The sequence below is a fragment of the Nannobrachium achirus genome, assembly GCF_963921795.1.
Source record: "Nannobrachium achirus genome assembly, chromosome: 8".
In the NCBI taxonomy this organism is placed as follows: Eukaryota; Metazoa; Chordata; class Actinopteri; order Myctophiformes; family Myctophidae; genus Nannobrachium; species Nannobrachium achirus.
In genome coordinates, this window is record NC_137817.1 from 15861149 (window position 1) to 15888645 (window position 27497).

A 27497-nucleotide genomic window follows, 5' to 3' on the forward strand; every position below is an offset into this window, starting at 1 on the left:
CCATTTGCTCCTATTCAAATCACCGTTGGTGAAGGTTACCACAATGAATGAAACCCATTGCTGTTGATGAGTTCCTCTTGAGACATTTCCTGACCATTCTTTCAGTGGTAGAAAGTAACCAAGTATATTTAGTAAAATACTGTAACTTCCATTTTTCTTTTCAGTACTTTAGTGCAGGGGTCTTCAACAGGGGGTTCGGGATCCCCAGGGTGTCCTCAGAGTTACTACAGGGGGTCCTCCAAATCTTCCAATCCTTTTTATATTAACAACTTGAACCCTAGTGTCCATATTCTGAGAACCGTAGCCCAAAATAGCAGATCTCCTAGCTCACAACGCCTCGCAGTGAGCTTGTAGATCAGCTATTTTCGGCAAAGAGGTTTGGTGTAGAGGGGAAAAAGAGCAGACTAAGTACAGAAAAGGTCAAGTTTATTAGGTAATGACGGCTCCAGTGGTTAAATATCTGAAAACACAAATTGACATGAATCCAAAATACACTGATGAAACTATATGGAATCTATGAAAGGGTTGTGGGGGTCCCTGCTTCATATCTCTCTCAACTAAGGGGTCCTTGGCCTGAAAACGTTGAAGACCCCTGCTTTAGTGTTTTACAACCAACCATTTTCTTTCACCTGCTTCAGTGGCTTTGTTGTTAGAGTGTCCACGCTGAGATTGGGAGGTAATTGTTTGATTCACCGGCAGGGTCATAGCAAAGACTATGAAAATGTGACCCCTTTGGCACAGGCACGCAGCATCAAGGGTTGGATTTGGGTGCAGTACTTCTATAGCTTCACGCTACAGAAACAAGACAGGCCTCTGCCACATGTCTTTACAAATCTCATTCTAATTATGTGCAGATTTTGATCATTATTACAAAATATTCACACGCTTCCTATGTCCCATGAGCCTTTGCGTGAAAAGTGGGCATCACTTCCTCTCCTCTTGGCTGATTCATATGATTGGTTGTTGTGCTGCTGATGATTGCAGCGATTACTTGGTGCTTTCTTAAGTGATTTGAATCAGCTGTGTGAAGCACACATTTTCCCCCAGTAAACTTGTTGGGAAACTGGTGGATACATACAACACAAATTCAAAAATGGCAGATAGATACTCACAACTCTAATAACTCTTAAATAGCCTAGTTGGTCCTCTCTAATAATCATTGCGACCGTAGGTCGCACTTACTACAGAAAGCTCCACCAGGTGTCCGTGCGTCAGTCAGTCAGTCAGTCTGTCCGTCCGTCCGTCACACGTCAGACGTCACACTTTTGCCCTGCTCATATCTCCGCAACCGTTGCCCCGATCCATGCCAGATTTTGCACACACACTCCTTACCTGCCAAACTACAACCTCCAAGGACCCCCGGAGTTCCAGGGACCCCCAGGTCCCTGGGGGACCCCCAGGTGTAAAAAAAATACCAAATGTGCAAAAATGACCAAATGACCACCCCCACGGGGCTGCTCACGGGGAATTCCCGGGGACCACCCACTCCTGCTACTCCAGAACGGATGCAAAAGTGGTGGCGCCCCCAGTGGAGGACCCCCTCCACTGCAGCTCACATAAAATGCCCTAACTCGGCCTAGGAGCGTCCGGGAGAGCCGGGGCCGGTACCTATTCGTCCGCCAAGGCAACGCGGAGACCCCACCCCTCATTTCTCACATGGCCCTCTTCTAGCGAGACCTACGGTCGCTTATCTCCCGATTAGGGAGTCTTACTGGTTATAATATGGTAAAATGTTTGACTACTTTCTTCGTATCTCAGAGGATAGGGCTGTGGACAGTTCAGAAACCTGCGTATTTCGAACAGGATTTGAAATGTATTTTATTATTTTGTATTAATGCGAGCACATCTCTTGTATAGTCTTCTAGCTTTCCAGGAATAGAAAGCCTGCCCTTGGATTCCCCCGTTGATTATATCACTGGTAGCCTACTCAAGTTTCTGAACTGCCCACAGGGCAGGCCTCCACTGAGACACAGACCGAGTACGAAAGAAACGTTACCATATCAACACAGTCCCTGCCAAAAATAACCCTTTCTATGTAGCTCCCTGCTAGGCCCAATAATCCAGAGAATTTAATTTAAGCTTTAATTTAAATTTAAAAAGAAATGATTGAAAACCGGAACTAAAAAAGCGGAACTAAACCTCTCGGCACAGTTTCTTCACGGACCCATTTGATCGCTGCACTATTATCATGGCAACCGGACGCAGATCCTTCCGAGCCATGGGATGGTTCCTTTCACTCACTGTTTATACAACACAGGAGCTAGTTCTTTAACGGATGGTCAGTTTTTCAATTTTGTTATTTTATTTTGAAGCTGTGGACAGCGTAAACACGCACGATTCATGGTTGGAGTCCAATAGTGCACAACTGATATTCTCGCACGTTAGGCAAGAGATAGTCTCGCGTAGCCAGACAACTATTTCACAATCTCCGAATGCTATATAGAGTCTGGAACGGCAGCTCCCGAACGGCGAGTATCGGAAGTAGCCAGTGCTGCACTGAACTGTAGTCCCATTGGAAACATAACAGAAACACAATAGCTCAGACAAAGTCATTCGAGCGGCCTATTCTTGTTATGGTTGTATAGTTTAATAAAACGTTTGAAAACATCATGGAGGTAACACCAATAACACCAGAGAAATACAAAATAACCCCCCCAGAAATATTGAAAGGAGACTTAACGCTTCCAGTAGGACATGTTATTGTTACTGCACCAAGGGAGTGGTTGCGGCACATCCGCTTTATCTCGCACTCATTGTTTCTATTTCCGTTTGCCAGACTGTATGCCGGGAGGAGCATTTGCCCAAATCGCGGAGGCAACAGTCTGGCCTCGCGAGACTAGAAGAGAAGAAAGGCAGTGAGCTACATAGGGAAATTCTCGTGACTATCGGGACTTGCACCCAATGCATTAATGAGTTTTACTGAGGACCATTTAAACGAAGATACATACTTACGTTGAAAATGTCTGAAGTCGTTCCATAAGAAACAAAAAAAAAGTATTTCTCCCACCACTGGTTACTCCTAAACACAGCTTTGATGTATTGCTTCGTGTCCAGGTGGAACTGGGGTGTAAACTCGCCCCACGGCATTTCCAACACAAGTCCATTGATGTACTACTGCTGCACACGTTGTACCGGCCACGCTTGGGCTCATAGAACCTGCACACTGCTGCAGCTGCTTAAACACAAATGTGTTTGTCATTGCTAATATTGATTTTTCGGCCCTCTCTCCTCCTCTCTCCAAGGATTACGCTGCTACGGAACAACACCCTCAGAATAGTGAACTCCAGCCGAGCAGACGAAGGGAACTACGTGTGCCGGGCGGAGAACAAGTTTGGCACGGCGGAGATGACGGCGACGCTGTGGGTAAAAGGTAAGTGATGCCCAGGGGGGGCTTTTTGTTTTTCTGCCAAATTAGCACCGGTCAGCAACTGGCAGGGGTGTCACAAGGGGTTGGGGGGGGAGTGGGACTGAGTTACTAGGGCCCAAGGTGGAGGGGCCTGTCTTTAGCTATTGAAAAATAGCAGATATACAAGCTCGGTGCCGCGCTGCGAGCTTGTACATCTGCTATTTTTGAAAAGTCGTGAAAATGTGTGCACATCTTTGAATATATGTATTTTTTAAGCGAACATTTGTAACTCAAATTTTGCTTCCTGGAACTAAATATTTTGAGATGAGGGTCCGTGGCCAAATACATATCATTTTGGGGGTCCTTCACATGAAAAGGTTTGAGCACCACAGACATAGAAACATAGGTTTTTCAAAAAACCTTAGAAGGATTTGAAATATTCAGACTCCGCACACATTTTCACGATTTTTCAAAAATTGCAGATCTACAAGCTCACAGCGCGGCACTCGGTGCCGCGCTGTGAGCTTGTAGATCTGCTATTTTTCAATAGTTAAAGCACAAAATGTGAGTGAATCCTTGTACCCAGGGCCCAGAATTTGGTGCGACACCCCTGGCCCTGGCAACTGGTAAACAGCCCCATTCATGCCCCAATGTCATTTCTCCCCCCTTTTGCTCGGGAGAATTTATTGCACTCGTTCGGCCGTTCAGTGCTGCTGCCAGCTTTTCACATTGAAGAATCATGCTGTATTTACAAGGACACGTTCAGTGGTCTAAATGCCCTCACTGGACTCGCTGGTCAGTCTCTAAACGGATCTCTCAACTGCAGACTTAACAGAAAGCACACTCACAGCTTTAATGGAAATATTAAGAGAACAGGCCTGGGCCTTAATCCGTACAAGGCACAAATGTGTCCGTGGCGAGATTTGTCTTTGTCCGTGGCAAATTTAAGATTTAGTGTTTTACATAAACTTATTTTTATTATTACTGAATGTCAGTCTCTGGATTTTCTTCAGAATATCTATGACACTGATTTGCTACTGTATGACACTATGAGTCCCCTTTTACAGTGGTTCTCAAAATAATTTATTTTCAAGGACCCCCATGTGATTGTACAAATGGAACCAAATCCATTTGGTTGCATTTTTGACCAATGTCACCCATCCCGCCTGGTTTCCCCTAGCCCAAGCGGGCCAGTTTAGTTCGTACAGAGCAGTGGTTCTCAACCTTTTTAGGCTGTGACCCCCAAAATAATCATATTTAAACTGGGGACCCCCCCACCCTACGAGCATTAAGAGTTGAGGCATTACAATTTGTATAACACGGTTCGTGTTTTGCGAGGCGTTGTTGTGACTTGTGAGCATGTAGTTCGGCTATTTTCACAATTTCCGCCTCATTATGTTGGTTTGTTTACTGTTGAGTGAGAAAACAATTAAGTAAAACTCGGTGTTAATCATCTGGGGACCTCCCAAAATAATGTGAGGACCCCGCTGGGAGTCCCCACCCATGCTCGACAAAGGCACACTCGAACCCACAACCTCCACGGTGGTGGGGTGATACTTTACCACTGCTGCCACCCGAACCACTGGCTCCGGGGCGGGGGCACTAGCGGTGTGTCATCCTGAGGTGACAGTGCAGCAGCTTTGTGCTTGTTGCAGAGGCCATGCGGGTGGAGCTGAGCCCTGTGCGGGTGGAGGTGACGGTGGGGGAGAGCGTGGTGCTCAGCTGCCGGGCGTCCCACGACACCTCGCTGGACGTGGGCTTCCAGTGGCTGCTCAACCACAGGCCCATCAACTTCCAGCAGGACGGCGGACACTTCGAGTACATCCAGACCGTACGAGAACGGGTAAGTGTAGCAGGCACGTGCACGCTAGAGTTCTCAAATTCTGCCCGAACCCGACCATACCCGAACCCGACCGACATTTAGGGTAGTGTAGGGCCTAAAATGTATGCTAATTAGTCGGGCCGGGTAGGGCCTCGGGCTCAAAGAAAAAATAAAATACTTGTTTTTATTATTTTATTACTATTACTATATGATAGACCCGACCATACCCGACCCGACCCGAAGGTTTTCGGGCCGGGTAGGGCCTAAAATGTATGCTAACTAGTAGGGCCGGGTAGGGCTTCGGGCCTGACCAGTTAGGGCCCAGTTAGGGCCGGGCCTTACTTTTCAGGCCCGTTGAGAACTCTAGTGCACGCATAGACATCAAATGGGGGCTTGAGCCCCTGTCCTTTTACCCGTCTGTAAAAGTGTCCTCTCCAGACCATGAAAGTTGCACTTTCACTAGTTTTGAAAGAAATGCAAATGCCCCCTTTCCATTGAATGCAGCATTCAAGCGAATTACCTTTTTCCAAACTCTCCTGAACTTGAATGCATCATTTTATGTTGAAAGAATTGCACTTGGTTTGAATCTTGATTACAGCATACTTAGTTGAGTGCGGCATCACACACAGACAAGACGCTTTGTGAGCTTGGAGATCGGCTATGTGCCCTTTTTGAGCTTTCAGCCCCTGCCCCTAACTCTGCACGTCCCTGAGGTGTAGTATATGCTATACAGTAGGCCAGGGGTATAGGCAACCTTTTGAGGCGACGAATTTGACCCAAGAATGAATTACAAAAAAATCTGAGCTGCAAAATATGTTTGCTTATTTGTGCCTTTTCTGGAAATGTCTTTCAATATTACTTCTTTATAGTGTTTGCTAATTTCTAAAAGTAGACCAAGTAATCAAAGTAAAGCCAACAGCATTGGTGGTGAAAGCAAACAATGATATCCAAGCATTAATACATTTTTATTATCTGGTGTGGACTGTGTAGGCGACACTGTTTTTCCTTTGCAACAGGAGAATGTAAGAATAACTTTATGCCTACAGCAATAATAAATGCTGATGATAAATGTTAGAAATGTCCGAACAGTTTTCAGAAAAATCTATCTTTCTATATCAGTGGTGCACAAACTTTTTCATGTCAAGGATCCCCGAAATTATGTATTTGGCCGTGGACCTCACCCATCTAAAATTCTGTTCCAGGGACCTCCAAAGAGTTTAGTTAAACAATGTCGCTTTAAAAACATATGTATTCAAAGATTTGCACAAAATAGCACGTGGGTGGGTGACGTGACGTAACGTTTTCGCTGTCCTCTGTGTCAAACATGTATAAATAAAAAATATATTTGTCAAAAACCTTCTGAATATTGTGCAGGACATTAAGCTTTATGTGAACTTACTCAAGATTAAAACATTTCATTCCTCATTTCTTCAGAATTTTCAACCAAACATGGCAAAACTCATATGGTGTGACTGTCCTGACCTTGTTTCTCAAATGGGAACTTGAATAAAACTAAGAAAAAGAATTGCTAAAAATCATTTGAAAATGAATTTAGGCTAAAAAAATGTTTATTTGTGAGCCTATATCTTTTCAAAGTCAAAGCATAATGTTTTCAGTCATTTCTGATCAAAAACATTTTGTCCCCCAAACCAAAATCATTTGGTGTGACACTAGTTTGGACAAATTAAACAGGCAATTATTTGGACACCTATTGGCTAGAGAGGTCCTTCTTCTGTAAGGCTATTCAGCACTCCCAGCACAACTGCAAGACAGGTGTCTGAGGTGAGTTATGATTTTAACATTTTCATGAAATGCCATCTTGTTGAAACTTTGACAAACTCACCACTTTGGATGTCTGTTGGTGTGACACCTTTTCATTAAAAAAAGCTTAAGTTATTTGAAGTTTTGGTCATATTTCCATGTAGATCTAGGTTGCTTTGTTATAGCTAGCATGCTGTTAGCATGCTAATGTGTACATAGTAGCCTCAAGGTAAACCTAAATGCAGAAAACGTAATATGGTGTGACACTTAATCATAATGGTGTGACATGTCTGCTTGTCACGCCATATGACTTGATTGTCACACCATATGATTTATACTGTATTTAACTACAGATATAACAATAAATAACAAAGTTCCATGTTTCTTTTGTACATTTAAACATTTGTTTTACATAAAATGTAATTTAGCTTCATTCAGTGATACTTCAAATTCATCAGACAGAGCAGAAACCCCTTCACAGAAACCTTAACATATTGTTTCAATCTAAACAATATTTTCTCTTTGTCTTAAACTATACATTCCATTTTCTTTTGTCAGCTGGAAAATGACAAGTGCTGAGAGAACGAGAAAGTACAGGGAGAAACTAAACAATGACCCAGCAAGGAGAGAGGAGCCAAAGGGGCGAGACTGCATTTTCTACGAAGAGCAGGAGGTTGTCTGTGGCATAGCAGAACCGCAACAAGGCAGCCGGTTTGCTACCCTCACCAAATACGACTGGCTGATGTACAATACAGTCTAAATGTATAATCTAATCTGATCTAATACTTTTGTACTTTCACTCACTGGACTGGACAGTGGACAGTGTTAAGGTAGGACCCGAGACAAAACTAGCGAAAATAGCTGATCTACAAGCTCTCAACACGTTGTGCTGCGAGAGCTTGTAGATCAGCTATTTTCGGAGTTGCGCAACCCAGCACTCTTTAGCTAGTGGAGATGTGGTGTAATGTCATGATTCCTAATTACATTTGTTCAACACAAAATGCTGTGTTCAAGTTCAGGAGACTTCGGGAAAAAGCAATTTACCTGAATGCTGAGTTCTGTTTCCACTAATTGGTGTTAATAAAATGTTGCCTTGGCTCCAAGTGTGGCTATGCGCCTTATTGTCTCTTTAGGATCCTTCTGCCGTGGGCCGGCAGAAGACTTAGGTGTGCGTAGCATTCCTGTGCACATCCTCATCATCCATCTACTACTACAATTCTTTCTTATCCCATGTTAAAGCCCTACAATAATATCCTGTTCAGAAATATTAAGGCCATGTTATCCTGGGTAATTGTTTAATCAATCAGTAAAGTTCAGTACTCACTAATAGGTAGGTTAAAACACAGTTTGCTTTGACACATGAAGATATGATCCTACGGTCTGACACTAAATCATTTGGTGTGACATTCCAAATAGTGAAAAATCATACCTTTATTAATGATTAAACCAAAAAAATGTTTATGGATTACATAGAGAATATTATCAGGAAGAGTCACAAATATTTGTGTAATTTTAGAGAAAGTTTTGACAGAATACATTTAAAATATGTTGTAAGATCATGAACATGGGCCTCACACAGAGTGTCGATTATGAAAAAAATATACAGATATAATTAATTTTCAAAAAACTATAGTGGATCACTGGTTAGTTATGATAAAGGACTTTGATAAAGTGAGTAACTTAAGAAAGATGTACTCCATTTTCATTTTATGAACAATTATTTTCATGTCACACCATATGACGATTTTAGGCACAAGTACAACAAACTGCTGAATAAAGTCTGATTCCAATAAAATATCTAAAAACAAAATGTATTTCCATAAGGTTGAGAGTGAGTAGAACAAAAGTAAATAACTTTTATGCCTACAATTTAAAGTTTTTTTAAAAACACATTTTTGGGGGCGTCACGTCACTGACCCACATATACAAGCTCATAGCTTGGCACAAAGTGACTCGCTATGACTTTTATATCTGCTATTTTTGAATAGCCAATTCTCAAAGAACCAATGTGCTAAAAGTCTGAAACGACACTGATGCTTTCCTGGTTTTAATGGGTTTACCCAGTGGTTCTCAAACCTTTTTCATTTCAAGGACCACCAGTTGCAGAGCGGTTAGGCGACGCAGCGCGTCGCGTTGTGACGATAGTCTATTTTCCTGTGAAAGCCCTCCCCACAATAGGGATGCTGGGGTTTAAATGGTTAATAAGGTTCTATTCATGTAAAAGAAGTATTCAGTATTGCAGCTCTATTCTTGAAGAGACTCAGCCTGTAGTTGTGGGCTCGCCAGTACCTGGCGAGCACACTTTAGATATTGTCATTATTTATTTATTTATTTATCTAGTAAGTAGACGGGATTTTCGGTTCCTTTCTACTCCTACATACTTAGTGAGAAAATGAAAATAAAAACATCAATGTGTTCAGCTTACTGTGGCGACGCGTGCTATTACTTTTTACAGCAATCGGCCAAATGGTGGCGCTGCAGGAAGCCTTCGAAAGTGCGATCTTTGAACAGGTATAGCTCATGCTGTGTTATACATACAGCCATGAAACCTGTATACACTTATGCGTCTCCTCATGCCGAACAACTTTTACCCTCTAACTTTTGACCTCTGACCTTTAGGTCTCCCACAATTCGGAATTATATGAAAAACAGTAAAAATCTATCTCCTCCTGGGATTTTCGCGTCAAGTGCACGAAACTTTTTTCACATGAACTTTGGACCAATACGGTCAGATTGATCAACCAGATTTTTTTTAAAGTGAAATATATTTTTTTAATAATTCAACCAATATTGCGGTTTTATGCAAATTATTCTTCGGCCTCTAAATCATACATGCAAAGTTACACGTTCATGGCATTTGGCAAAGATGTGGAGGGTTAGTCAAAGTATCACTGAAACCAATTTTATTCCAATCGGCCAAAGGGGGGCGCTATACGAAGCGTCTGAAAATTCAAACTTCAAACGGGCACAAGTCATGACTCGTTTCGTTTGAAGACATGCAACTTGTTACACGCGTGCTTTGACTCAAGCGGAAGACATCTGTGTCGTTGTTAAGTAAGCTCCGCCCTTCGATTTTCCGCCACTTTGAGCAGTTTGTAAAACGCGTAAACCCGCTTTTATTCTGGAATTTTCGCGTCACGTGCACAAAACTTTTTTTACGTGAACTTTGGACCGATATCTAAAGATCTGTCAGATCGGATTTCTTTAACATTGAAACATGCTTTTTTAAATAATTCAAACAATATTGCATTTTTATGCAAATTATTCTTCTGCCTCTAAAACATACATGCAAAGTCACATTTTCATGACAAAATAGTGTAGAGGGTTAGTTCAAATATCACTGAAACCAATCTTACCCCAAATGGCCAAAGGGGGGCGCTATATAATTTTGAGCAGTTTGTAAAACGCTTAAACCCGTTTTTATTCTAGGATTTTTTTTTGCAATTTGCATGAAACATTCTACACGCAATCTAAGGACCTTTATCTAACATGCCTATGAAGTGCACACAAAAAGATTATAAAATAATAATAATAAATATAGCTGCAAGCAGCGATAAAGTGTCCAAAGCCAAAAACACCTCAAATCATGAACACAGCCTGGGATGTGCGTGAAATCTTGCAAGCACATTCCCAATAGGTCAAGGAACAGATACCAACCTTCTCACATTGGCCTGTTATAGCGCCACCAGCGGGTCAACTTTTGCACAACACATTTTTGGAACAAAATGGACCAATCTTTGACGTCAGTAACGTCAAAGAGAGCACTGCCTGCGATCTTGACATTTTGTGCTTTTATAGCCATTGCTTTCTGCCTTGAAGCGAGCCCACAATTGTTTCGAAGGAACAATATTTTTCTAGTTTTGTTATCTTCCCAAGTTAACCAATCGATCCATAGATTGATCAATTGATCTATACTGTCTTGTCGGTTCGTTATCTAGGCATGTTGGCTTTGTAAAGATCCAAAGGAAAAATCCTTAACAGCTTTTTAGCATGGGCTCCATAATTACAGATTCTTAGACATGGGGCTCGTTGTACCAAAAAGGCTTATTAACCCATTTAGACCGGAATTATTTTATACTTTAGCTATTGACAAATAGCAGATATACAAGCTCACAGCGCGGCACCAAGTGCCGCGCTTCAAGCTTGTAGATCTGCTATTTTTGAAAAGTCGTGAAAATGTGTGCAAATCTTTGAATCTATGTATTCTTAAAGCAAACATTTGTAACTATTATTATATTTTGAGATGGGGGTCTGTGGCCAAATTTTGTGGGTCCTTGACATGACAAAGTTTGAGCACCACTGACATAGAAACATGTCTTTTTCAAAAAAGAAGAGGACACTTATAGAATTGGGTCAAAAATATTCAAAGATTGCACAAATTTCACAATTTTTCAAAAATAGCAGATCTAGAAGCTCGCAGCGCGGCACTCTAGATCTGCTATTTTTTAATAGTTAGCTTAAAATAATGCGTAATATTGCCTACCGCCGGGTCTAAATGGCTTAAAGCTGAATAAGGAATCAATCCCTGGAAAGGTCACAGCAACCCGGATGCCATCATGATTAAAGACCTGCGGTGAATCACACAGCCATGTTTATCAAAGTCTACACCGGGAGACAGATAAGCCTGAACACATGCTAAGCCTCCTCGGGCTGATTTATGCGCACTGGAGGGCTGCACTCAGGGGCGTCACAAGGAGGGCAGGGAAAGTGGGACTGAGTTACTAGGGCCCAAGGTGGAGGGGCCTTAATTATTTTATACTTATGCAATTGAAAAATAGCACACATACAAGCTCACAGCGCGGCACCGAGTGCCGCGCTGCGAGCTTGTAGATCTTCTATTTTTTGAAAAGTCGTGAAAATGCGTGCAAATCTTTGAATATATGTGTTTTTTTCAAGCGAACATTTGTAACTCAAATTTCGCTTCTGGGGGGGTCCCTGGAACTAATTACTTTGAGATGGGCGTCCGACGGCCAAATAGATATCATTTTCGGGGTCCTTGACATGAAAAGGTTTTAGCACCACTTACATAGAAACATAACCTGACTTGCGTCAGATGGTGGCAGTAGTGCGTAGGCTACCGCTCTACTTTACCATCTGAGATCTCTCGGGCAGACTCGATGTAAGGGGCGGGCCATTTTTTGAAATTCTTTAGCAGGTGATTGGATGTGGCCGTCTCTCTGTCACAGTCTGGGAGTGCCAACTCCAACCACTCATATTGGCCTGTCTGCATCCACGTGGTCTGCAATCAGACTCTATTGGCTCAGAGCCACTCAGAGCCCGCCCGTAGCTGCCGCTGATTGGTCCGGCCCGGGGCTTTACGAGCGTTATCAACTCCCACCGAGAGATCTCAGATGGTAAAGTAGAGCGGTAGCCTACGCACTACTGCCACCATCTGACGCAAGTCAGGTTAATAGAAACATAGGTTTTTTCAAAAAACCCTAGAAGCATTTGAAATATTCAAAGACTTGCACAAACTTTCACGATTTAAAAAAAATTGCAGATCTACAAGCTCGCAGCGCGGCTGTGAGCTTGTATATCTGCTGTTTTTCAATAGTTAAAGCACAAATATGAAGAACATTCATGTTGGGGCCCGCAGTGAATCCTTGTACCCAGGGCCCAGAATTTGGTGCGACACCCCTGGCTGTACTGCTGCTGTACCAGCGGCTGGCCCTGTGCACACATATCTGTATCTGTGGCAGACAACACTGGCCAGGGTCTGAGGGTCACATTCAACAACTCCTCCGTATGCTGCAGTGGTGCTGGACAGTATATCATTGCTGTCGACCAGAAACCTCCTATCTCCATATACAGTATTTTAACTTCATGTCGACCTGAAAAAAGTCTTCCAGATCCTAACAGTTTTCTGAAAAAAAAAACTATGTTTCTCTGTCAGGGGTTCTCAAACCTTTTCATGTCAAGGAACCCCTAGAATTATATGTATTTGAACACGGACCCCCATCTGAAAATATTTAGTTCCAGGGACCAAGGGAAAGAAGGATTTGCGTTACAAATGTCTGCTTTAAAAAATATATACATTCAAAGATTTGCAACGATTTTCAATATTTTTTCAAAAATAGCAGATCTACAAGCTCGCAGCGGCACTCAGTACCGCGCTGTGAGCTTGTATATCTGCTATTTTGCAATAATTAAAGCATGAAATAATGGTTAAAGTGGTGACACAGATATGCGTACCCGGTCTAGATGGGTCGATGCCCTACTTGATCATACTATAGCGTCACACAAATGTATCAACACTAGCAGATCAGCTACTTTTGCTATTTTATTTTATTTTGTTTTATTTGAATCCTGAAAAGTATACACTTTATGGACATGAGACATGAGAGGCATGAGAGCAAAAAATAACCTGTGTTCCGATTAGGGATGTCCCGATACCGATACCAGAATCGGTACTCGCCCCGATACCGGCCTATTTTGCTCTACTCGTACTCGTCCGTTATTGCTTACGCCAGCGCCAGATACCAGTTTGTTTCATAAATATGTTGGTAACAACATATCAAAAGTCCTAAGACACAGTTTTGTGTGTGTTAGTTCAACTTATGAACAGTGTTTTCACCTTCTCTCACTCTAGGCGTGACAACATAATTATTTAAAGCATTTTATTTTGGAGCGCCACACACTATTTAAGCACTTGTACAGAAACTTAACTTGCAGTATCGGTATTCGGTATCGGCAAATACTCAAATTAAGTACTCGTACTTGTACTTGGTCAGCAAAAAAGTGGTATCGGGACATCGGTACCCGATGGATCCAATGTAATAAACGACTGACTTGGAGCAATTTATTTGACTGTGTAGACTATTTTTACACTGACAGACTTTTCCTCTTTCTCTTTCAAAATTGTTGAAAAATACTGCAAATATCTACAAACTTGTCATCATGCAATGTGTTGTGAGCTTGTAGATATTTTCGCTACTTTTGTGTGGCACCTTTGAAGGGCAAAAGAAAAGCAAAACATCAAAAGATGAAATCCTGAATGCTATCCCCCCCATACTGTAGATACCCTTGTGGGGTGGGACCCTACTTTAAAGAACCAATGACATAGAGTAACACAATTGTATCTGTTTAGAATGTTCTATTTTTATTCCACTTGTTTGTCATACTTGGTTGGACAGGGAAGGGAAGCAGAATGCAAATTGTCCCCTCTAATCCTGTGGATGTGTGTTTGTCGCATATTGATTCAGAAGACAGAATCATACATTATACAGTTGAATACATTTCTAAAGTAATGAATAGCGCTGCAGTGTAGCAGTTTGCCAGCAAAGTCAGAATTTACGTTTAACCATTTAAGCCCCTCTATTCAAATATGGGATAAAAAAAAACAGCAGATTTACCGTGCAAGCTCAAAAGAAGTCTTAATGGCAACACGTTGTGAGCTTGTAGAGCTGATATTTTAAGTGTTACATTGCAGTTGGAAATACACATTGGCTGCAAAATAGTCAAAACCAACAGTGTCTCTGTCAGGTGGAAACCCCATATCGTCGTTGTCGGGTGGAAACCTCGTATCTCCAAGTTTCAAATTTGTATGTTCTTTCGCAAAGTAAAGCCCTGCTTCATCGTACAACGCCGTCGCACAAAAGTAGTGAAAACAGCAGATCTACAAGCACACAACGCCTCGCGGTGCGAGGCGTTGTGTGCTTGTAGATCGGCCGTTTTCACTAGTTGAAATCATTTTTAAAATGAAAATTTTTAAACGAACAGTTTTGGACATACTAGGTTTTCACCCGACAACGGCGATATGTAGGCTACAAAACTGTTACTTTTCAGGATTCAAATTCAAAAGCAGCAAAAGTAGCAGATCTACAAGCTACCGACTGAGCCACCGAGCCCCCCCTGATCTGCTACGTTTGATGCTGTGTGACGCTGTAGTAGTGGGGCATTAATTAACACAAAAAGTTAGAATCTGGAGATATGGAGATAAGAGGTTTCTGTCTGACAGCGAGGGTATTTTAATCTGCTCTGAATTCCCTCCAGTGGGGATGAAAGTGAAAAGGGAAGAATTAACATATTGTTGCAAACAATAGAAATAGCTTTAAATTGAACAAAAGAAACATAAAAAGCTGCAAAGCTACAAAGTGAAAAGCCGCGAGCTCATGAAATCCAGTGTTGCCATGTCTGGTTCTTATAAGTAAGAAAACCTGTGGTTCTCAGACATGTATTTGTCTATGGGGAGTGGGGATCCCAAATTAATATGTACTGTATTTGTCTACAGACCCCTCATCTGAAATCGGGGGGAAAGCCTGGTGCACGATTACTAAACAGGTCGTTTAAACCGGTCTAGACCAGATCGCATCCTAGACTGGATGGCAGAAGCGGCGTCGCTTTGTTTTGGTTCCCCGTTTGTTTCCCCAATCCCTATTTAAATGCTAGAGGAGTGTAGTCTTGCCAGTCGCTGCAAGTTGGGTTCCATGGGGTCCCCAACAAAATGACTTTATTTAGCAGAAGTAAGCCATTTACCCTGAACAGTGGTAAATCAGCCAACAACCCACAACCCTCGAATGGTAAATTGCTTTTTTTACCACTTCTAACATATAAATGAAAGAAAACACAGTAGTATCTTGAAATGTTACAAGTGCAACACAACAGTGGGCGGGGTCCATGAGCCAACTCAAGGTTGTTGACTGATTTACCACTGTTTTAACCCAATCAGAATCCAGTATCTGAACATGTGACCACAAAAAGTGGTAGAAACATGTGTTTACCCTCTTTAAGCCTATACTGTATACACCAACACGGAGCTAGAAAGGAACGCCCATAAACGTCACATCCGCTTTGAGCGTGGGGGAAAATAGAGCGCCTTTCCCCATTGACTTAATACAGCGTATACAGTATACTATCGTTTAAATCACGTTCAGAGCGATTTTTTTGGACGATAAAACACTCGACAGCCAAGAAAAATCCATCAGAAGGACTTCTGGAACGCAATCGTTCACTAACTGGTTCACTTTCCGTCGGAAAGTTCACTTATTATTAAGATAACAAGCCTATTATGAATGACTGGCTAACGCACCGCTGTGCTCTACGGAGCTAATGTAGCTCGCCACCTCGTCTAAACTACTCCTGCCTCTTCAAAACCTCTGAACGGGACCCAATTTTACTCTTTACGTTGACCACAGTCGGAAAGTTCACTTATTAAGATAACAAGCCTATTATGAATGACTGGCTAACGCACCGATGTGCTCTACGGAGCTACTGTAGCTCGCCACCTCGTCTAAACTACTCCTCCTGCCTCTTCAAAACCTCTGGAATAAAACGGGACCCAATTTTACGTTGACCACATATTCAGTCTACGACACCAAATTGCCAATCTATGCAGTGCCAAAAATCAACAAGCTCGCAATTGGGTTATGTTCTCCCTGGCATATAGGACATAGAAGTCGGAGTAAAGTGGTTTGTAATCAGAGTCAGATTAATATATTCCCCGCAAATTACACAAGCACTGACTGAGATGGGGAGATCTGTCCGTTTTTGTAGGCTATCTCCAAGTTACACAAGCATGAGATGAGATCGGAGATCTGTTTTTCTCTCCATCTACTCTACTCCCTGTGTTACAAAAACATGTTTGCACATGCAGTGTTCAATAGAGACACTAATATTAATATGAGATATGATCAATTAAACGTGCCACAATATTAAACCATTCCCATTGCCTAATACACTTACAATGGCATCCTCCTCCTGTGTCCTTCCCGTGTTCCATGAACATCATTGCTGAATTAATGGCCTTTGTTTTTTTGATATCGAATCATGTTCATGAAAATGTGAAAGTGTGTCTCTTACCAGGTGATTAAATCAGTCAGATAACCATGGCATTGATCCGACCAGTCCTATAAGGACAATAATTAATCCCGATGCTACTGCAGATAGTTTTTTGCCCATTTGCAGTAAGGAATCAATGTAATTAAGTGGTTTATAATCAGACTCAGATTATCCCCCGTGCATGCGTCAAAGTTGCACAATATAGCACCCTGTCTATGCTACAAAACCTGTTTACATTATGTCTTTAACCTGGTAGAGACACAATTACAATATATGATCAATTAAACTTACTATAATATCAAAAAACAACGGTCGTTAAGTCGTCAATGATGTTTATAGAACACGTCGTAATGAGTAGGATAGAGACCTGATCTTTGAATGGCAGGATCGACGCCAGTTTAAAAGTATTTTCTGCAGGTTTGAAACTAGGATAGGATTGTGTTGCGTCGTGTCAGTGTGTAAATCCTTGCATGATAACAAGCTGTTAATGGCTGTAGACAACTGGAATTCATTTAATGTGCTCTATAACCATCATTGAATAATTGTGCTTTTAGTTTTTTGATATGATAGGTTTAATTTATCATGTAGAAAATGTAACAGTGTCTAATACCAGACGGATAGTCTAGATAACCCATGGTCTTTGATGATGCGACCAGTCCTTAATAATATCAGACAATATTTAATCCCAATGCTGTTTAATTTTAAATGCATCATTTTTTGTCCATTGGCAACCAAGGAATCAATGTAAGACATTGCAATTAATTAAAACATCGCTATACTATTAAAAAATCGGATTTGAAAAACACGGAAAACCCCATTCTACTAATGGGGGTTGTTAAATATTTCCCCCACGCTTGACTCCGCCCCCAGCTATGACGCGCTGATGACAAAGCTCCGTGTTGGTGTATACACTAGCCTATATCTACAGGCTCACACGTTGTTGTTGAACTTTTTCGTAATCACATGTGGGGGTCCCTCCCTGGCACAGCATAGGCCTATGAGCCTAATCGTGTAGGGGTCCGCGGCCATATCATTTTGGGTTTGCTTGACATGAAAAAAGTTTGAGAACCACTGCTATGGAGCAAAGCCTAAGGCCGGGGTCACCAGCAGCTGGCATGGCTACATCATTAGTTGTAAATACAGATAAGTATGCATATTTCACAGCCTCTAGTATTTCACATTATTCCTAGAAAGGAGAAATCATATAGACAGGACTAATCCAGTATGTAATTAAAATAGGTGACACCAGGGAGCTACACAATGTCATCAATGACATGATCCAGTGGTATAATCAGTGGTATAATACCAGTTAAAGCTCTTAAACCCACAAAAGGTCACAGTGTGTGTCTCTGTGGAAACCCTCCGCTCAGGGGCGTCACAAGGGGTAGGAACGTGGGACTGAGTTGGGGCCCAAGGTGGAGGGGCCCTAATAACTTTATCTATTGAAAAATAGCAGATATACAAGCTCACAGCGCGGCACCGAGTGCCGCTCTGCAAGCTTGTAGATCTGCTATTTTTGAAAAGTTGTGAAAATGTGTGAAAATCTTTGAATATAGGCCTATGTATTTTTTAAGCAAACATTTCTAACTCAAATTTTGCTTCTGGGGGTCCCTGGAACTAAATATTTTGAGATCGGGGTCCGTGGCCAAATACATATCATCTTGGGGGTCCTTGACATAGGTTTCTGGCACACAATTTCACGATTTTTCAAAAATAGCAGATATACAAGCTCGCAGCGCGGCACTCGGTGCCGCGCTGTGAGCTTGTATATGTGCTATTTTTCAATAGTTAACATTCATGGGGGGCCCGCAGTGAATCCTTGTACCCAGGGCCCAGAATTTGGTGTGACGCCCCTGCCTCCGCTAGCTAAGGTGTTTATTAGCTGTGGGTAAAGTGACACTTCTCTTCTACAGGTCGAGGCTTAATTATGCACACACATGTCAGCTTAACACAGCGGGTTCTCAACCTGTGGTCCCTGCTGGCGCCGCGGGGTTACTGCAAGTGGTCCCCCCAAATACAGGGGTGTCGCACCAAATTCTGGGCCCTGGGTACAAGGATTCACTGCGGGCCCCCCATGAATTTTCTTCATAAAGGGGGAAGGGGGTTTGACCCATTTAGAATGGGAACGCATTATTTTGTGCCACACTGCGAGCTTGTAGATCTGCCATTTTTGAAAAATCTAGATTAAAAAAAAAGAAAAAACAATGTTTCTATGTCAGTGGTGCTCAAGCTTTTTCATGTGAAGGACCCCAAAATGATATGTATTTGGCCACGGACCCCCATCTCAAAATATTTAGTTCCAGGGACCCCCCATCTCAAACTATTTAGTTGCAAATGTTCGCTTAAAAAATACATATATATTCACACATGTTCACGACTTTTCAAAAATAGCAGATCTACAAGCTCGCAGCGCGGCTCAAAATAATGCGTTCGAGTGCCGCGCTGCGAGCTTGTGAGCTTGCTATTTTTCAATAGCTAAAGTATAAAATAATTAAGGTCCCCTCCACCATGGGCCCTAGCAACCCAGTCCCCCTTGTGACGCCCCTGCCAAAATACACTACAATTCTATGTTCCTTGTTTTGCGGGGGACCCCCTCAAGGACCCCAACCAGTTTGCTCCATATAGGCATCATCGATCAACACAGTGGATTCCTAAATCAAGCATTCCTCGAAAACCTGTCACGATCTACTTCAGTGCAGTGAGTTTGTATCAGTCGGTGTTGGGTGACAAATCAATTTAGTTTCCCCCAAGAACATTTAGCGACCCGGTTCTCCTGGGCTCCGCGTGCTGGAGGCCCCTGGAGAAGGGAGCAGGTATTTGCTGTGACAATCCTCTACAGGCACACTCTAGACTCTGGGTGGGAGAACAGGCTTGTAATGTTAATCACGTTTTGGTGCTAAACAGCTGCCTGGATTATTCCAGCCTTGCCCCAGGCATCTTTTTTAATATATCGTCTCTGTCGGGTGGAAACCTCATATCATGTCCAAGACAGTTACTTTTCAGGATTCAAATTCAAAACCCTAGCAGATCGAGGGGCGCCCACTGGCCTAGCGGTCCAGGTGCATACCACATATAGGCTCGGCTCTGGTGCCTGACAGCGTGTCACGGGTTCGAGTCCCGTTCCCGGCGACCTTGGAATTCGCTGCGTGTCACTCCCCATCTCTCTCCCCGTTTCCTGTCAGTCTACCGTCCTATCAATAAATGCATAAAAGCCCCCAAAAAAATCTAAAAAAAGAAGGAAAAAAAAGTAGCGGATCGACAAGCTCGATGCGGATCTGCTACTTTTGATGCTTTTGTGTGACGCTGTATTATGATCAAGTAGGGCATTAATTTACGAGAAAACACAAAAAGATTAGATTATGGAGATTATGCCCGACAGCAATGATGTATATATCGTTGTTGTCGGGTGGAAACCTCGTATCTCCAAGTTTCAAATGTGTTCGTTCTTTCGCAAAGTAAAGCCCCGCTTCATCATACAAGGCCGTCGCAGAGAACTAGTGAAAACAGCAGATCTACAAGCACACAGAGCGAGGCGTTCTGTGCTTGTAGATCGGCTGTTTTCACTAGTTTAAATCATTTTTAAAATTATAAATGCAAAACGAACGGTCTTGGACATAAGGTTTTCACCCGACAACCATGATATATTTCACCAGAGAGGAGAGAAATACAGCCCAGTGGAAGGTGGCAGTAACAAGCATGCATGTGAATTAATGTCATCGCTGTCGGGTGGAAACCTCTTATGTCCAAAACTGTTAATGAAAACAAAAAGAAACTGTGTTCCAATGTAGTTTTTATTTCGTCACAATCTCTCGTTTACTCTTTTCATTGGTTCAATAATTATTATAGAACCAGCACAGGTGTCTTTCGATGGAGTTTGCGGTTACAATATGTGTTTTGTATAGGAAGGGGTCGTGTCAGATAAAACCAATCTCAAATATTTAAATACTGAATCAAATGAAAACTGTCTGAGATGGTCACAAAAGCCAGAGTAGATGTTAAAATAACCCCAAACGTGTTTGAAAGTGAAATATCCCTCTAACCACTTTCACTTTAGGAAAAAAACTATCCGAAATAGCCAGAATAGCAGATTTTCAAGCTTACAGCGCATTGCATTTTCAAGCTTGTTGATCTGCTACTTTTGATGCTTGTGTTTGACGCGGTACTATGATCAAGTAGGGCAGGCTTCCCCAATTACTTTTCCCCAAGGGCCGAATTATGTCTAGGGTACCAAGCCGAGGGCCACAGCATTGCTGGGGCGACGGCAGCGTTCCCGCTACTCCAGCGACAGTTAGTGTTGTTGCTGCTCTTATACCACCGTTATTATAATTATTATGAGAAATGCACTCCTTAAAGTTGAAACAAAATAAGTTAAGAACCAATGAACCAGTCTGCTTGAAAAGTATGCATCTGTACAACAGCAGCTAGTTGACAGTGCAGAGACATAATTGCCTTCCTTTGATTCATTAACGAGGGGCCGTCAACTACTAACTGGCATCAGCTGGACACAGACACACACACGCACGCACGCACGCACGCACGCACGCACGCACGCACGCACACACACACACACACACACACACACACACACACACACACCTTCCCTCTGCAATGCTCTGTGTCTGTCTCATTTCTATCCAAAAGCCCTTGAATATGACTGAAAATGATTAAGGACATGTTGACATGTGTGTGATTATGGTAAGCTTACGTTTCATATCGCACTCACCATACCTGTAACTCCCCCCCCCCCCCCCGTGGGCCGCAAATGGGGAACCCTGGAGGGTTATTGGGGAACCCTGAAGTAGGATGTCAATTTACCTGTACCAAAGAAAAACTCAAAAAGTTAAAATATGGAGATAAGAGGTTTCTCTATTAGCAGCAACATGCATAACTAGCTTCACCGCCGGCCAGCCATGTAAAATTCAACAGGAGCTGCAGTTCCTTGCCGTCAGGGGCAATGGAGGCTGGGTTTTTTCCTATACTCATGAAGACGTGAGGACGATTCTAAAAAACAAATCTGAAAAACTTATGTTGCTATGTCAGTGGTGCTCAAACTTATATTTGGGCTCAAAGTGATGCGCTGTGAGCTTGTACATCTGCTATCTTTTGAATAGCCAAAGCATAGAATAGGCTAATGGTTGGCAATAACATTATTGTGACGCTATATTAACTACTTTTGCTGGGGACCCCCCGGGTCCCCACACAAGGACCTCCAAATGTATAGGTATTTGGCTGCCAACCCTCATCTCGAAATAGTTTTGTTCCAGGGACCCCCAGAAGCAAAGATTTCTTTTAAAAGTGTAAAAAAAAAAAATGTTAAAAGAATATATTCAAAGATTTGCACGGATGTTCACGGTTATTCAAAAATCTACAAGCTCGTAGCTATGAGCTTGACTTTGTATTTCTGCTATTTTTTTGAATAGCCCAAAGTATAAAATAATGGTTAAAGTGGTTAAAATGCTTTTCCCCGGGTTGAACGGGTTGTCTAAGTGTGGTGTTTTCTCTGGCTGTGTCTCGACAGCAGTCCTCCACGGTGGACCTGATGATCCGGAGCATCCTGCTGAAGCACGCCGGCAGGTACGGCTGCCGGGCGCAGACCAGCGCCGACACCGTGTCCGCCGAGGCCGAGCTGCTCGTGAGAGGTGAGCTTCCTTATTGCTGTCCTCCCGGCAACATCAGGCACGTACGTGCACACATAGACATCAAAGGGGGCTTGAGTCCTGGCCCTTTTACCCGCCTGTAAAAAAGTGCCCTCTCCTATCCAGACCATGAATGCAGTTTTTACTTGTGGTGAAAGAAATTGATTATGCTTAGTTCAGTGTGGTATCAAGCACCGAAAATAGCCAAATAGCCTTCACTGCGACGCGTTGTGAGCTTGGAGGTCTGCTATTTTTTGATATTTTCATCATAAGGCCCCATTTCAGCCCCTGTCTCCTCTCCAACATTCTCTGCACGTCCCTGCCCGCCAGTGCCCGGCAACCTACAGCAAAATGTAAATGTTGTCTGAAATGTTGTCTGACAATTCTCTACCTATATCGCTGTTGGGCCTGCACAAATAAGATACTGATTCTGAAGTTGAAATGTGGAGAGAGGTTTCTGCCCGACAGCGAGGATATCATGCAGCAAAGAGCCTCAGGTACAGCCTGCAGGAAGTAGCTTTCCTGAGAGGTCGGCCGCACCTCCAGGAAGTTAAGGACGAGAGACAATATTGTATGTGTTATGGTTTGGTAAAAGGTGGAATTGTTCTGTGCTGTGCGTGTAAATAAGATGGGTGGTTTATTACTAATCCACGTGTGCTTTGCTCTGTGGGAGGCCGCTGTGCCTTACTTTATTACAGTACATTGCAGCATGTTCTCTGTTGACGATCGGCAGGGACGTGCTGGCCATTGGGAAAAGCGGGACAACTCCCGAACGGCCGCTTCATTCCCGGCCGGTCCAGGCCGGCCATTAGGAAAAAATGTAACTGTTTGCACAAAATGTAAAATTAAACTGTTTGCACAAAAGTAGTGAAAACAGCAGAACTACAAGCACACAACGCCTCGCGGTGCGAGGCGTTGTGTGCTTGTAGATCGGCTGTTTTCACTAGTTTAGATCATTTTTTAAATGATAAATACAAAACAAACGGTTTTGGACATACAAGGTTTCCACCCGACAACGACAAAATACAACTCATGTAATTGGCCCACTGGCTTGTCACTTGTCACAAATCTTTGAGTAGCAGCAGCGCTATAGAGAGAGATCTCTCTCTATTACGCGCAATGAGGGCCTCTCCAACTCTTTTTCCCGGGCTGAATCAGGGGCCCAGCACGTCCCTGACGATCGGCCTTGGCATTCTGTATTATGTTTATAATACAGCACATTGCAACATATCGTTGCTCTCAGGCACACATAGACATCAAAGGCGGCTCAAGACCCTGGCCTTTTGCATACTGGTATAAAGTGCCTTCTCCAGACCTTGGATGCAGCATCTACTATGGTGAAAGAAACTCAATTGCACCTTCTCCATGCCCTTACTCCATGTCTTACTCTCCTGAACTTGAATGCAGCGTTTTATGTTGAAAGAATTGCCCTTGCGTTGCGTCTCCAGCAAAGCTCTGTGAAAAAAATAACCAAATAACTGATAGCTACACAAGTTAGGCTTGTATAACTATCAGAAGAAGCAGATAGTTGCAGTGGAAAAGGGGTGGTGATTATACAAGTTTCGAGTAGCAGCCGCTCGTAGGTGACCAATTTTCAGACCGATTTTGAAGGAGGTTAGGGATACTCTCTCCTTTAGGGCTTGCAGGAGTGCGTTCCACATGTTAGTGCTATAGCAGGAGATACCTCATAATATTACTTTAAGTACAGTACTTGGGCAAATGTTACCACCGCAGGTCCTGTGTCCCTGGAAATTGTGTCAGGAAATAAATACGGGGCCTGTTTCCTCTGGTTGATTTGGAAAGCCGCCATAACAACATCAGATATGATTGGATCCTTGGCACGGCAGCAGCACTGACCACTGACCAGTGAAGATTGCTCTTTGTGGCTGTCGGGTGGAAACCTTGTATGTCCAAAATGTTTAACTTTAAAGGAAATGGGAAAGATATGACCTAATGGATCCATTGTAGTTATTATTTAGTCACGAAATTTTGTTAATACTTTTCATTTTTAAACAATTTATACAAAAAAAACAGACAGACTTATAACCACTTAACTTTATATTTTTTAAATAGGAAAAAAGCCGATCTATAGTGTACAAGCTTATAACACGTCACAAGGCAACGCATTTGAGTTTGTAGATCTGCTGTTGTAGTATGACGAAGTAGGGCATTCATTTGCGAGTAAAGAAAAACCTAAAAGGTTTAAATGGAGAAATAAGTTGATACGAGGTTTCTGCTTGTTTTTGTTGTTATTGGAGGCAGTTCACCATGGATCTAGATCTGTTCAATTTTTTATTTTGGCAGATGATAAAATGGAATTTGAAACAGCCTCTATTGATTAGTTTTAAAATCCTTTGACACGTACTGTCCAAAACCATTTGAGCGTGACTGAGACAAGTGTGCAGTGTGAAGCATACTGGTACTGTAGCTGACTAGAGATCAGTTGTACAGTATAGTGTCTCTGTTGGGAACAAACCATATGTTCAAAACTGTTAATTTTCAGGATTCAAATTCAAAAGTATCAAAAGTAGCATATATCCCCTTATTCCCCTAATACCACGTGGTTGTTGTACTCGGATCAACTCCACACAATCAGACATATTATAGCTTTTACATCCCCCTTAGGCGAGACGTTGTATTCTACTTTTATGGTAGTCTTCCAAAGCTCCATCCACTTCCATGTGGCCACTTCCATCCATCTTCAACCGCTTATCCAGAATCGGGTCGCAGGGGTAACAGTTCCAACTGAGATTTCCAGTGGTCCCTCTCCTGAGCAACATTATCCACTTCCTCCGGTGGTATCCCAAGGCGTTCCCAGGCCACAGTGGAGATTTAATCCTTCCATCTGGTCTTTGGTCTGCCACGGGGTCTCCTCCCAGTGGGACGTGCATCGAGGACCTTCCTAGGAAGGCGCCTGGGGGGCATCTGTACTAGATGCCCGAACCACCTAAACTGACTCCTTTCCAAGCGAATTGGAGCAGCGGTTCTCCAAGTCTGTCTCGGGTGACTGAACTTCTTACCCTATCTCTAAGGGAGGTGCCAACCACCCGCCTGAGACGGGGCACGTAGCGTTATTTCGATGTATCATTAATCTGAGGCCCCATTAGTCCATGGCTGGTGAATGCTAACCTGCCGATGCTGGTGAATGATAACCTGCTGACACTGGTGAATGCTAACCTGGTGAATGCTAACCCTAAACCCTAACCCTAACCTTAACCTTACTCTGACTAATGGGACCTCGGACTATCGAGATTTTCCACTGAGAAAACTCATTTCGGCCACTTGTACCCGCAACCTTATACTTTCGGTCATAACCCACACTCCATGACCATAGGTCAGAGTAGGAACGAAGATTTCTCGGTAGACAGATGTTACACCCTATATTAAGTTGGAAAAGATAAAATATTCTGTAAAGGGCAACTCTGCAATTTATTTAAATGGGATCCCTTTATAACCTACTTCAACTCACCAAACTCTGTCCCCTGACTGAGCCCCCCCATCCACCTACCTTCTCCCTTCTCCTTTTTCCTCCCCTTTTCCTTTCCTCGCTTTTCTTCTGTTCTTTTTGTTCCCCCTCTCTCCTTTATAAAAATCATAAAAAGGAAAAGAAGATGATATACAGATGTTTAATAATCTGAGGTCGGTGACTATGTATATAAAATGTTTTTGTTTTTTCACTATATATATATATATATATATATATATATATATTGTAACAACCCGTAAAAGTCGGTCTAGGGACCAGGCCAATACATATTATTCACACGGAAACCAAGTTGCAAAAATACAAAAGATTTATTACAATGTTCAGTTTAGGTGTGGTTGTACAAAAATACTCTTTTCTTTATATAAATACCAGAAGCGGTAGCGGCAATATATATTAGCAGGTGGTACAGCTTGTATCTAGAATAAATATAATATATTACTACGAAGCTTTAGCATATGATATAGGATAAAGAGGAGTAGTCAATAGTAAGCTCGTTCAGAGCGACTGACGGCTTGAAGCCGCGGCGTCAAACAAATAACAGCAATTGGCTCCACAAAACACCAGTTAACTCAACACAAAGTAAATAAATGAAATAATAATAAACTACAGGAAAGGAAACGAAAACACACAACTGAATTCAAATTCACCTTTCCGAGGGGTGTCAACCAAGCAGCTTAACCAAAAGAAAAAGACAGCATAAACACAGGCAGCAACGGCAGGGAGGCTATGCTAAAGCAGGCTCTCGGTGCGGTGGCATGAGCGGCGCCCTTTTATAGCGACACAGCGGGGCGGGGACGTCTCCCCTCCGTCACGGTCATCACGTCATCGTCATCACGCCACCACGTCTCCCAGTCTGCTGTGGCGGCCGGGATTGGCGGGCTCCTAAACCCTCCCTCTCCGCCCACCCGCAACGTTAGGGCATCACAGGTGGTTGGCAGCCAGCAGTCTTCAATATACCCCGTTCATCAAATAATCAAAATACCCATAATAATAATAATACAGGCCTACAGGCCTGACATATATATATATATATATATATATACACACACAAGTATATACATATACAGTATACATATATATACACACACACACGTGTGTGAGCCTCCATTCAGTACACGTCTCGCATGGCTCAACAGGACATTTCCATCTATCAGAGGCCCGCTTTCGCTGCTTCTTAACATCCTCAGTTTATCGACATTTGATTGTCCAGGATCATAGGTAAAACACATCAGAATTTCCCCGCTTCAAGCGCCAGACATCCGTGTTCCTTTTTCAAGGTGTCCAGGTGGAAATGAATAGGAAAACCCATCAGCTTTTTTGAAGAGCCCTATTTGGACGCCTCATTAGATTAAGAAGTGGTTCTACCTTCCACATTCTTCTGGGGGAGGTAATGTGTTCTCTCTCGCGGCTCCACGCAAATGCAATGCGTTGCGTATTAATCTATTACTTCCCGGCGATGTCATTTGTAGGATTAAGTGTCTTATTAGAACGAACCATCAATATCGGAGCAAATTGAGCTCAGTGGAGCTTGGTTAAGTTCAGTATGGCATGGACTCAATTCTGCATGGCTTGAGGACTGTTGACCGGAGAGACTTTTAACTCCATAGATGAGGACCACCACACCACTTCACACCGCCCACTTGTGCCAGGTTTTCCACTACAAGGACT

At 42.8% G+C, this 27497-nt stretch overlaps 1 protein-coding gene across 1 annotated transcript in view; it reads left to right on the forward strand.

Annotated features, from left to right (window-relative positions):
• cntn5 (contactin 5) overlaps positions 1 to 27497 on the forward strand; it is a gene marked incomplete at its 3' end in the record, with an annotated part of 350866 nt that overhangs the window by 273735 nt on the left and 49634 nt on the right. Inside the window, exons 13-15 of the mRNA XM_080731735.1 lie at positions 3243 to 3370; positions 5002 to 5189; positions 22225 to 22345. Coding sequence (XP_080587861.1) covers positions 3243 to 3370; positions 5002 to 5189; positions 22225 to 22345 — 437 coding nt within the window. The remainder of the gene's footprint in view (positions 1 to 3242; positions 3371 to 5001; positions 5190 to 22224; positions 22346 to 27497) is intronic.